This window comes from Clupea harengus, chromosome 10 (genome assembly GCF_900700415.2).
Source record: "Clupea harengus chromosome 10, Ch_v2.0.2, whole genome shotgun sequence".
Taxonomy (NCBI): Eukaryota; Metazoa; Chordata; class Actinopteri; order Clupeiformes; family Clupeidae; genus Clupea; species Clupea harengus.
In genome coordinates, this window is record NC_045161.1 from 850990 (window position 1) to 861752 (window position 10763).

Consider the following 10763-nt stretch of genomic DNA (forward strand, 5'->3'; position numbering starts at 1 on the left):
GTGATCCACCTTCACGTGGAGTCAGGCATGTTAAGCTTGGAGACCTTGTCCTGTAGCAGGGCTGGGATGATAGTGTTGAATGTGGAGCTGAAAATCCACACACAGGATCCTGGTGTAGTTGGCTGTAGACTCCAGGTCCTTCATGGTTCTATCTAAAGCAATGACACATAACTACAGATTGGATGATCGTTTGTTAAATTGTGAAATTGTAAAATTTTGACGAACATGGCAAAAATAATACTCAAACAAGGCCAGAAACTGTACTTTTGGTTTGCTTTGCCCCACTACACATGTGCCAGATTGCACATATGAGAAAATCAACTAAATGTTCAGCTTAGGTGAACCATTAGCTATGGCTTTATCAACAACATAAATTGACTCTTTAATACAGAGCAGGACTTTTTTGACGGTGAAAAAGGCTGGCAGAAACGGCCTACTCTGCCCTGGTTGGTTGTGAAAATTCTGGCGATAGCCGAAACTCTCAGCTGAGGCTTGGATTTTGGATATAGGCATAGCGACATATTTTTCTCTGACTGGGAAAATGTGCCGATTACAAACCATAATTTCTTTAGTCTGATTAATCTATCTGGCAAAAAAAATTATGTTCCCTTTATTGGAAGAGTGGCGTATTAAGCCTCCATATTTCTGTATTACCTGTGTTATGCAATTAATCTATCTCGAATATCCTCAAAGTTTACACATATCCTGGCAGGTTTAAAACAAATAATAAAATGTTTGTTTAAAAGGTTAAACCTCATGAAACACTCAGTGACCTGGGAAGAGGTAGCGTAATTTGTCCAATTTGAATGAAATGCTCTGTCAGCAGTAAACGATGAGATATCTTGTCATTTCTATTCACATGTTGTAATCCAATTACACTAAGAAAGAGGGAAAAAAATGCTGTCTTATCAGTGCATTTTCCACAAAAGATCTCTTTTCATAGCCAAAACAGACTACAGAACGAGATTGCATTCAGGTCCAGGTGTTCAAATGTATCAACATAAACATAGCTCCCAACCTCCCTTGGCTTATGCATTCTCCTTTCATGTAGGCCACTGGTCACTGCTGCTCTTTCATGTAGGCCACTGGTCACTGCTGCTCTTTCATATAGGCCACTGGTCACTGCTGCTCTTTCATGTAGGCCACTGGTCACTGCTGCTCTTGCTTTTTACGCATAACTTTCTTTCCCTGTCTCTGGGATATCGTCAGTATATCTACACGTATAGTCACCAGTAGTCTTGTGTTACACAAATGAATTTCTCTATAGCCATGTCCTCTCTCTCCCATTGATTCAGTGCTCAACTGTCACTCACCTGTTTGGTTCTGCTGGGGTTCTGGATGCACCGACTGCATCACATAGCCTACAGTTTGTTCCCAGAAGAATTATACGGAAAAAAGCCATGAAAAGGATTTCAATCGAATCTTATCTGAAAAAAAAACCTCGAGATTAAAGTAGCAAATTTACAAGAATTGTTTTTGTGTAAACAAGTCCCCGAACAACAGTGTCCACATATCTCCCGTACTTTCATACTCTCTTCATACTATAGCTACTACTGGTTGGTGGCACTTAGAAGGCTTAATGTCAAACATGATTTAGAAAAACTCATTCATGCTTTTATTTCCAACCGGGTTGACCACTGCAATGGTCTTTTCACAGGCCTCCCTAAAAAGACCATCAAACAATGCAGCTGCTAGAATGCAGCTGCTAGAGTTACTACTTACTAAAACAGAAGATCTGACCTTGATACTTAAGTCCTTCCACTGGCTTCCAGTAAGTCACAGAACTGACTGCACTGCGGCTTGTTTATCTGTCATAAAATGGGGCAGGACCAAATTTCCCTCAGATATGTTTCAGCAATACACTCCTGCTAGACCTCTAATCACTGGAGAGAACTCTGTTGGTAAAACCTACTGTTAGAACTAAACATGGGGAAGCAGCTTTTAGCTTATATGCTGCTTAGCTCTATAACCAACTTCCTGATGACAGCAAAGGTGAACCAGCTGTAGACTTAAAACCCAGCTGTTCTCGGATGCTTTTTATTAATTGATCGAATGCAATTTTATTTATTTTGGATGCTTTTTAGGATATTACTGTTATATTGTTTAATGGCGGCTTATCGCGTCATCCTAAAAAGTGTTCAACAATTTCATGGACTTACAGCAATTTCGGTTCCATTCCATTCAGATACCATTTGTGTGACTAGGCGTGCACGACAACCTCAGTGCATTAATATTCAAGCTAAACTCCGCCCATGGAAGACCTACATTGTCCCAAGCCATAGGGATGGGTTGATCGGCACACAGTGTCGACACAGGTCTCGAGTTTACAAAACGATGGTGCTTCGAAATTGTTCCAGAGCCTTGCTTGAAACGCCGCTGTCACATGACCTGTGGAAATGAAGCTTTGTTACCTCACTGACACGTCATGCAGGTCTGAAAAAACAAGGCACATCAATTGTGCTGTCCCAGAGCAGGTATCCGGTTAATGCAGTGCTATAGTTATATAGTCCACGCATGCCTATATGTATGTGAATATCATTTTCTTCAATGTTGTGTATTGTTGCTCATGAAATACTACTAATACAAATAATAATAATGAGCCTGTTGTCTGAATGTAAATTACAACACCTTGCAGACTCAACCTCTATTCCCATAAAGAATAAACCTAAACCGCAAAACTTGTTGCTGCGCCATCGGAATATGTCACACTATCGATTGAGAAGTTAAATATGGAAAACGCACGTAAGAGACCTCATTATCAGGTGTGGGAATATTTCAATCTGGAGGGTCGCACAAAAGTGAAATGTGTTCAAACATTGTCATATTCAAACAACACCTCCTCAATGCTTTGGCATCTATGTTCGAAGCACCCACAAGCTCTGGCAAAACAGACTCCAACCACAGAGTGTTGTACCAACTGGAGAAGGTAATAATAATGAAACTAAATAAGAGGAAGACTCTACACAAAGAAAGAAAGGTTTTATTTTGTTCTACCCCTTAGTTCACTTGGTTAAACAATGCTTGTGAGTTCTGCTAATGTCCATTAATGGTAATTGTGTTCTGTGTCTTTAGGAGGGAAGAAAGAGCTTGATGACGCCCTCCTCAATATGATTGTGAAGGATTTGCAGCCTTTCTTCATCGTCGAAGACGAGGGTTCAACAAGTTGCACCCCACCTATGTTCTACCAACCAGGAAAGATCTGAAGACAATGGTGGCTATAAAAAGGCTGTTGCACAGTTACAGAACATCCCAGCCGTCTGTTTCCAAAAGCCCACAACTCTGATAACAAGAAAGAGGCTTTGTCCCACCTTATATCTGACTGGGGGCTCACTGGATTGATGACTTTCATGGTGACCGACAATGCTGCCAATATGGTGTCTGGCATCCTGAAGCCGGGGCTATGCCATCTGCCTGACTTTACCCATACCCTCACCCTCATTGTAAAAAAGGCACTTGAGGAACACGAGGTGTTGGCGAATATTCGTACCAGAGAAATTAATTTGTCAGAAGCAGCACAAAGGCCAGTGACAAACTAATCCTGGCACAAGGAAGGATGGCAGCCCCTGAAGCTTGTGCAAGAAGTTGACAACTGATGGAACAGTACCCACTACGTGCTGCAAAGACTTGTTAACCTCCGAGAGCCTGTTGGAGCTGCCTTGGCCAGGTCTGCCCAGTGACATCATGCCTTTCTCAAGTGCTGACTTTGAGATCATCTCACAAAGCCTTGAAGTGCTAGCACCCTTTAAATATGCCACCACAGAGCTGTCTGAGGAGAATAGGGTGTTAGCCTGAAAAATTGTTTCAATAATTTGAATGATGCAGCACAAAGTGGCTGGAAGAACAGGCCTCGGACATTGAAATGTACAATGTAAATATGGATGCTGCAGTTGATGTACAATGTTTTTATTGACCACCAGATGGCTTAGTGGAGCAAAATGTCAAAAGCTCCAAAGCACCAGTTCGGTTGTAGAAGCGTCATACAATGTATACAAGACAAAACACCGCTGGCTCATATGAACCCAATATGTAGGTTATTATTGTAAGGAATGATTGTATGTTAGCCCAGGCAATGCTGTCCCGGCCATGTACTATCATTTAACGTTTTAAATTTCTATTTTCTGTTTCACAAACAGTGACATAAAAGCCCAGAAATCTATCGGCCTACTAACAACTTAAGAAACGGTGCCATAATAACCATATTTCAGTACAAAACTCAGCTGGCTCAAATTAACACAATATGTATGGATGCAAATTACTGCATGATTGTTGAAGCATGCTATTCGAGCCATGGTGTGCTTAAAACACAGGCTAACGTTAACTTTACCTATGTAACCATCTGAGACTAGCTTGCTATCTAACGTGAACTATGCCAATAGATGTCTCATATTAGAGCCACGTATTCAGGCAACCTGTGATACGGGTTGCTGAACTATTCAAGTAGCCTACATGACAGGTTTAAGGAATAGGGGAGTCTGACGAGTCTGTTTACCTTAAGAGGGATAGTGATATATGCTTTATTTAAGTGTTAACTGTACATTCCACGAAACGAAGATAAGAAACAGCAAACAGTTACTGTGGTTTCCATTATATGCCTTTCCTTAACTTATTCGGTTGTAGGTCGTAGGTGCCTGCCATCCAGACTTATTGCATGATATCTCAACTTGAACTTCCCACTCGCCTGTGAAATAGGTGACGTTTACACCAAGGCATGTTATGGGTCGGTTTTAGGGAAATAATGCAGGGCTATGGGCCCAGTAGTAGAAACGCAAATGTTTTTTGTTCTCTCGTTTCTCGCCATTAGCCCCGGTTGGCCCGAAGATAGCTCTAGCTCGCACTGGCCAAAAAACCAAGCTAGAAGACAATCCTTCTGCGCAGGTCTGCGTTGAGCCTATCACACGTAATTTCTGAAAACGTCAACGTACTAGGTTAGCCAATAAGCGGCGGCATTTTCAGCCTCTCAGATACTCCCGCCAATTCTGACTGACAAGCGCCAAGTAAAGAAGGAGCTCAAGGCGTTGCAGTGCGTTCTGCATATATTGCACTTTTCAAAACTGTATTTCGACTGTAAACACAACTAACAAATGTTTACGCCATTGGTGCTATCAGCAACATATGGTAGAGAACAAAAATACTGGAGTGAGAAAAGGTTTTGACGTGCAATACAGTTAGGTGCTTTACTAAGCTCAAATAGGGTTTCTAGTTAGCTGACATTGGCTAACATTTTCCAAACCAGATACTTTTCGGATGGTGTGATGCTGGCGGCAGAAGACCCATCTGCGGACGGGCCTTTGGCCTCGACTCTTGAAAGAAGTAAGTAACGTTAGTAGTGTTAGTTTACAGTTGGTGAAAATTCCACCCTGTAGCAAATGTATGTGCAAACGAAAACCGAGCTGAAGAACGACCCAAAGTTATTACGTTAACATTGCTTCCAACAGTTCTATGAAGTTGGCTAACATCACTTAGTTTGCTATCGCTAGGTATGTTAACATTAGTTGAAAACCTTGCGCCCTACTTTTACACGAGGTAACGTTACCATATAAGTTACTGATTGTTGCTGCAAATTAACCTATGAAGTTGTTGGAGTGCCTAATTTCCTGCTAGCGACGTATGCGACCCCGAATAATTCGCTTTTAATCCTCTTTCAAAGGTAATATTGATGTAACAACCTGAAGGTTGCTATCTTTTCGTTACAGTAGGTTGCTTGCTCGGTACCTGTAACAAAGTGTTGCTAATTTAACGTTATTCGCTAACCTAAACCTCAATTTTCGCTATCTAGCTGGCTAGCTAGTTAGCTGTTATTGTAAACTTAGCTGCTTGGTGAGGCAGGTTAAGTACAGCTAAATTAGATTAAGCAACAACTTAGTTTCCAAAAATGATATCTTAAACAGTTGCTCGATTTGGGGCAGATCCGTTAAGTAATAACTAAGCTACCTTGCAGCGTTGGTAACCTGGTCGCTTTGTCAGAGGTAAGCGAGCCAGCCACCTAGCTACTGTAATGGCGCTTTTGTACCAACCCAACCTAACGTTAACTTTTTAATAGTTTTAACATCGTCGACAGTGATCACATTTGCTCAGTACAGCGGCCTGGAAGATTTTTTGTAGACCGCTAGATGATGTCGTTAAAGTTAACATTACGGGAGAATGATTGGAGGGACCCCCAAAAACTTAAATTGGACTTAACTACCAACTAACAACATTAAGCATGTAACTTTGGGCCTCCTTAGCCGGCCATTCTCGCTCAGTGGCGGGAGTGGAAATGTACTAAATGTTCCAAAAGTATCCCCGATTGTGTTACCTTTTTTAACCATTTACGTGTTAACATTTCAACATCTATTTGATTGACTTTGCATTTCGACCCGGTATGTTGTTTTATCTCTTGTCTCTATCGATGCACTGGCTAAAAGGGTTAATATTAGGATTGATGGTGCGTTTATGAGCAACTGGGAAGTGGGAATTACATAAGCTAACTGTTCTGTACACGCTGGAGAGTAACTTGAAAGGTTAACGGCGTCTGTAGGTCCGTGTGATCAATCAATACATTGACCAATGGTCTCATTCGATGGGAGAGGTTATTAGCTTTAAAAATAAGCACTGTTTGTGTGGACTTTCATAGACCCTTTCTAATGTCAGAATCGCTGTATGCATCACTCTTATTGGTAACTGTACTCAAAATGAAAATATTGCTAAGTGTAACAGTATTTCGTACAACTATTGCTGATCAGGAGTTAAGTATAACATTAAGCATCACTGAATATAATGCCTTGTCTCAGTTAAGATGTTCCTTGTCAGAATATATATCTATATATTCGCACCGAACATTCTACCCTACTGGCAGTTTTTTTTTAAACCATGGTGTTGTCCAGATATTTACATTTTGTAGTGGTATATATATTTTCACTAATCTCTATAATTTTTTAAAATAATATTTGATTGTCAAAGTGTACGCTCTGGTGTACACTATTGCGTGCACAACATTGTTGTCTGAATGCCTGTTGCCTGTTGAGGAGATTCTCACTTGGAAAGTGGGAGGTTTTTTTAACTAAATATTTTCCATTATTGACTACTGTAATTTTAAAAGCCAGTTCTGTGATTGGCAACAAGACGAGCTCGAGACGTTTGTTTTTGTGATTTTGTTAGCAGATGATGTACAGACACTGGTGTTCAAACCGAGTTAACAAGTATAACCGTTCTGTGCTGGCCAGTTCTAGAAGGTTTGCTGAGAACGGATGGCGTGATGGTCGAAGGTGCAGTCTGCGATTCTAATTCAACAAGTTGCTCCTCATAGTCCTCTGGCTCTCCGTTCTGTATGTGCGCTCAAAACATAGTCCTCGCTTTGTGAATGGGAGAAAAACAGAAAGGAAAGGAACAGATTAATGTTTAGGTCTGAAAAATATGTTTATTGGTAGACTGTAATTTCTGATTTCTGCACATCCAACTATAAATTCAAATAATGAGTTGTCAAGCATGTCACTTTTTTTTGGCAGGTAGATCTGTTGTCTACTTAACTATTTATATACAATCACATTGCCTACACAAATTCAGATGAATTTAGTGATATTGTAAGCAGTGACCTGAGATTGATTTGTAATTGTACACCCCAGATGAGATGCCCAGAGGCAAAATGATGGATGCATGCAGATCTGAGCCCCATTATTCGTTTTAGATGGATTTCAGTGTTTACAATAAGCTCTTTGTATACTGCTAGAGATTTAGAATTTTACAATTGAACTTGTTATTTCTGCTAAAAGTAAAAAATAACTAACATATTTTCATTTCATGTCTCTATCTTTTGATTCGAGTTATGGAGTATCGGTATGGATAAGTAGTATCATCCCCATCCCATAGATACCCATCCCTACCGCCAAGTAACGCAGAGTTGATAAACACTTAATTTCGGTTGGCTGGTGACATCCTATCCTTTACAAACTCCCCAACAATTATTATTCCCTTGCGATTAAGGTGGATTAAGTAAATCTGCATCTTTATGCGGACGTGCAAAATGGAGGTATGCAGCATTTTGAATTCCAGTGCTTTACCAGAATGTATACTTTGTGATTGACGGCTAAGTGGGAATGGTAGTTCATTGTTGATTACCGGTTACCAGTTGACATTATTGTGGATCTCGTACAGTGAAATTTGAATTGATTTCACCGTAACCATTTGTGATGATAAAAGATTCAGTTTGTTTGCTCGCATAACAATTTGGAAGGCCAACGAAGAATTTGAATGTATGATGTTACAGCCTAAAATGGTGCATAGACAAGTTCCTTCATCCTATACAATGCAATAGTGTTACGAGTATCACACACACACACACACACGTTATGAGTCTATGCTTGTGCTGAGCAGCAGGCATCAATTTTGACAAGTTGATCAGTATCATGAATCAAATAGTGGTATAGGCTATGTATTTACAAATAGCCTTCTAATGTTAGGTGGGGAAAGCAGTGCAGTGGATCTTACATGAGGTTCAGATATCAATGAGGAATTTATTTTATTTTATTTTTGAACATCATAAAGATACAGTGAAAATGTGGTTGCCACAGGGCAACCAGGGGTGATGAAATGGTTGCCACTTGTGTCAATTTGGTCACAAAGGGCAATAACTGTACTGCAGTAACATTTGAAAGGACATACTGTGATGAATGTAACAGAATTAGAAATTGAAGATGACCATTATAACTTATTATGCTACCTGTGTTGGCCCTCCAAAATGTACAAATAATCTTGTTGATGAAAGTAAGAAAGAACATGGATTAGGAATTGAGCAGAAAAAGGAAATTGTGAAATTATTATTATTATTATTATATATTATAATTAATATTACTTCAAATTTTGAAGTGATGGAAAAGAACTTGATGTTTGACTGGAGACTCTTCCAGAGTCTGGGGCAAGCAACTAAGAAGGCTAGTCACATTTGGTTTTGAGGCGTGAGTGATGGACTAAGGAGTAGTTGTGACGATGACCTGATTGACCTGAGAGTGAAGAATGGAATTGTTTCTGTTGTGTTGTGTGGAGCTAATCCATTGAGGGCCTTAAACAATAAGAAAATGAGAAAATAAATTCTGTATTTCCCTGGTAACCAGTGGACGTGAGGAAGGTTGTCTTTCTTTTGTTCCAGTTCATTTTGCACCCATTTGGAGTCGCTAGAGTGGAGTGGGTCAACTCTGTATTAAGGAATTACAGTAGTCTAGGTTGAGAAGAGATGGAAAACTCTTTTCAGGTCCTTCTGAGCTGCCAGTCTGAAAAGGTTTTGCACATCCTAGGTTGTCCATGTCACTGTAGTGTATGGTCAAAAACAGCAAAAACAAGAGATGTGTTGGCGATGCCTTTGGTGACCCATTCAAAGTGAACTTTTTGTCACTTTACTGTGCTGTACTGATAGTTTCTGTGTTCTATAATGCAGTGTGAGGCTTAGTGTTGTCATGTAGGAATAGTTCAAATCTCTGCATGTTAAGCCAGAGGACACACCAAACCGACATCAAAGAACTAGCTGCGACGAAGGCCGGTTGTTGCGTCGCCCCACGTTGCCTGTGTCTGGACCACAAAGTTGCACTTGAACACACCGCAAAGACTACGGCCAACTAGCACAAACCTTCTGTGCCTGTTATAGGAAATAACTCCAAACAAAACCGTAAACAAAGCAGTGTTTGCTTACCATTTTCACACCACTCTCGCTGTAATGAAATAATGAGAAACCTCACTAAATGGGTGCATGGATAGGCCTACTACAGCGACAGGCTCAAGAGGCTTTCCCCAACCTGTGTCGAGAGCTGGAAATAAATTAACTCTCAAACTGATTTATTGGGTTAAAGATGGTTATGTTAGGACTACAGGTTTGGGCAGTCTCAAAATTGGATTTCCACTTGGCTTCATGTGAACCACAAAACCATAATAGAAATGAGCAGAACTGGACAAATTGGTGTTCTAATGACAAATTTACTTGATGTAAAAAATGTAAGGTGATTTGAAATCGCCTACAGATTATGCAGATGTTGTAGTGGTGCAGGGTTGAAAAGATTATTAATTGTACCAGTGAGACTTTCTGATTGAAAGAGGATAAAAGCTATTCCATCTGGTGATGGGGAAACTTTAAGTTTAGTGCTTTTCCATTTGTACCCAGTAGAGAAGAACCAATTTCTGATCCGATTCCGATACCTGAATTTAAATATGTACTGATGGAAAATATATGTTAGGGATCGAGCAGGTACACAGATTTGAGGGTTCGTCAGAAAAGGGTTAATTTCACCTAGTACATTTATTCAAACGAGAACCTACAAGTCATAAGTAAGGAGTTGTGTGTTTGTGGATGGAAAAACACATTTGTAAATCATTGAATATTTGTGGATCATGGTACAGGCATTTACAAAAACAATTTGAGACATTATTCGCCATAGCTTTTGAATCCTATATAAAATTCCTATTTGAAAATATAAAATTCTGAAGAGAAATGTTCGCTTCTTATCAGATATTTCTTATCAGACATGTTGCCAGCGTTTCCACAGCAGTCTAGGCTTCAAACCGTACTCACACAGCGTGTACGTTGAAAGGTCGTAACGGAGGCATCCAGGTCTGGCTGACCCCATGCAGCAGGTGTTTCATTTTGAACACTCATCGATATGGAGACTAGTTTCGAACCTGACCCCAAGTTGGATATGGAGAACTAAACAGGTGTTTCATTTTGAACACTGATCATGATGCCATTAGCCAAGTTGGATATGGGAACTAAACAGGTGTTTCATTTTGAACACTGATCATGATGC

The 10763-nt window shown here is 40.2% G+C and overlaps 1 protein-coding gene across 1 annotated transcript in view; it reads left to right on the plus strand.

The window, feature by feature from the left end:
• Positions 1 to 4970: 4970 nt before the first annotated feature.
• Positions 4971 to 10763, plus strand: part of LOC105908717 (chromatin assembly factor 1, subunit A (p150)) — a 134686-nt gene continuing 128893 nt past the window's right edge. Inside the window, exons 1-2 of the mRNA XM_031574927.1 lie at positions 4971 to 5064; positions 5234 to 5310. Of these exons, the coding sequence (XP_031430787.1) occupies positions 5253 to 5310 (58 nt within the window). The 5' untranslated portion in view covers positions 4971 to 5064; positions 5234 to 5252. The remainder of the gene's footprint in view (positions 5065 to 5233; positions 5311 to 10763) is intronic.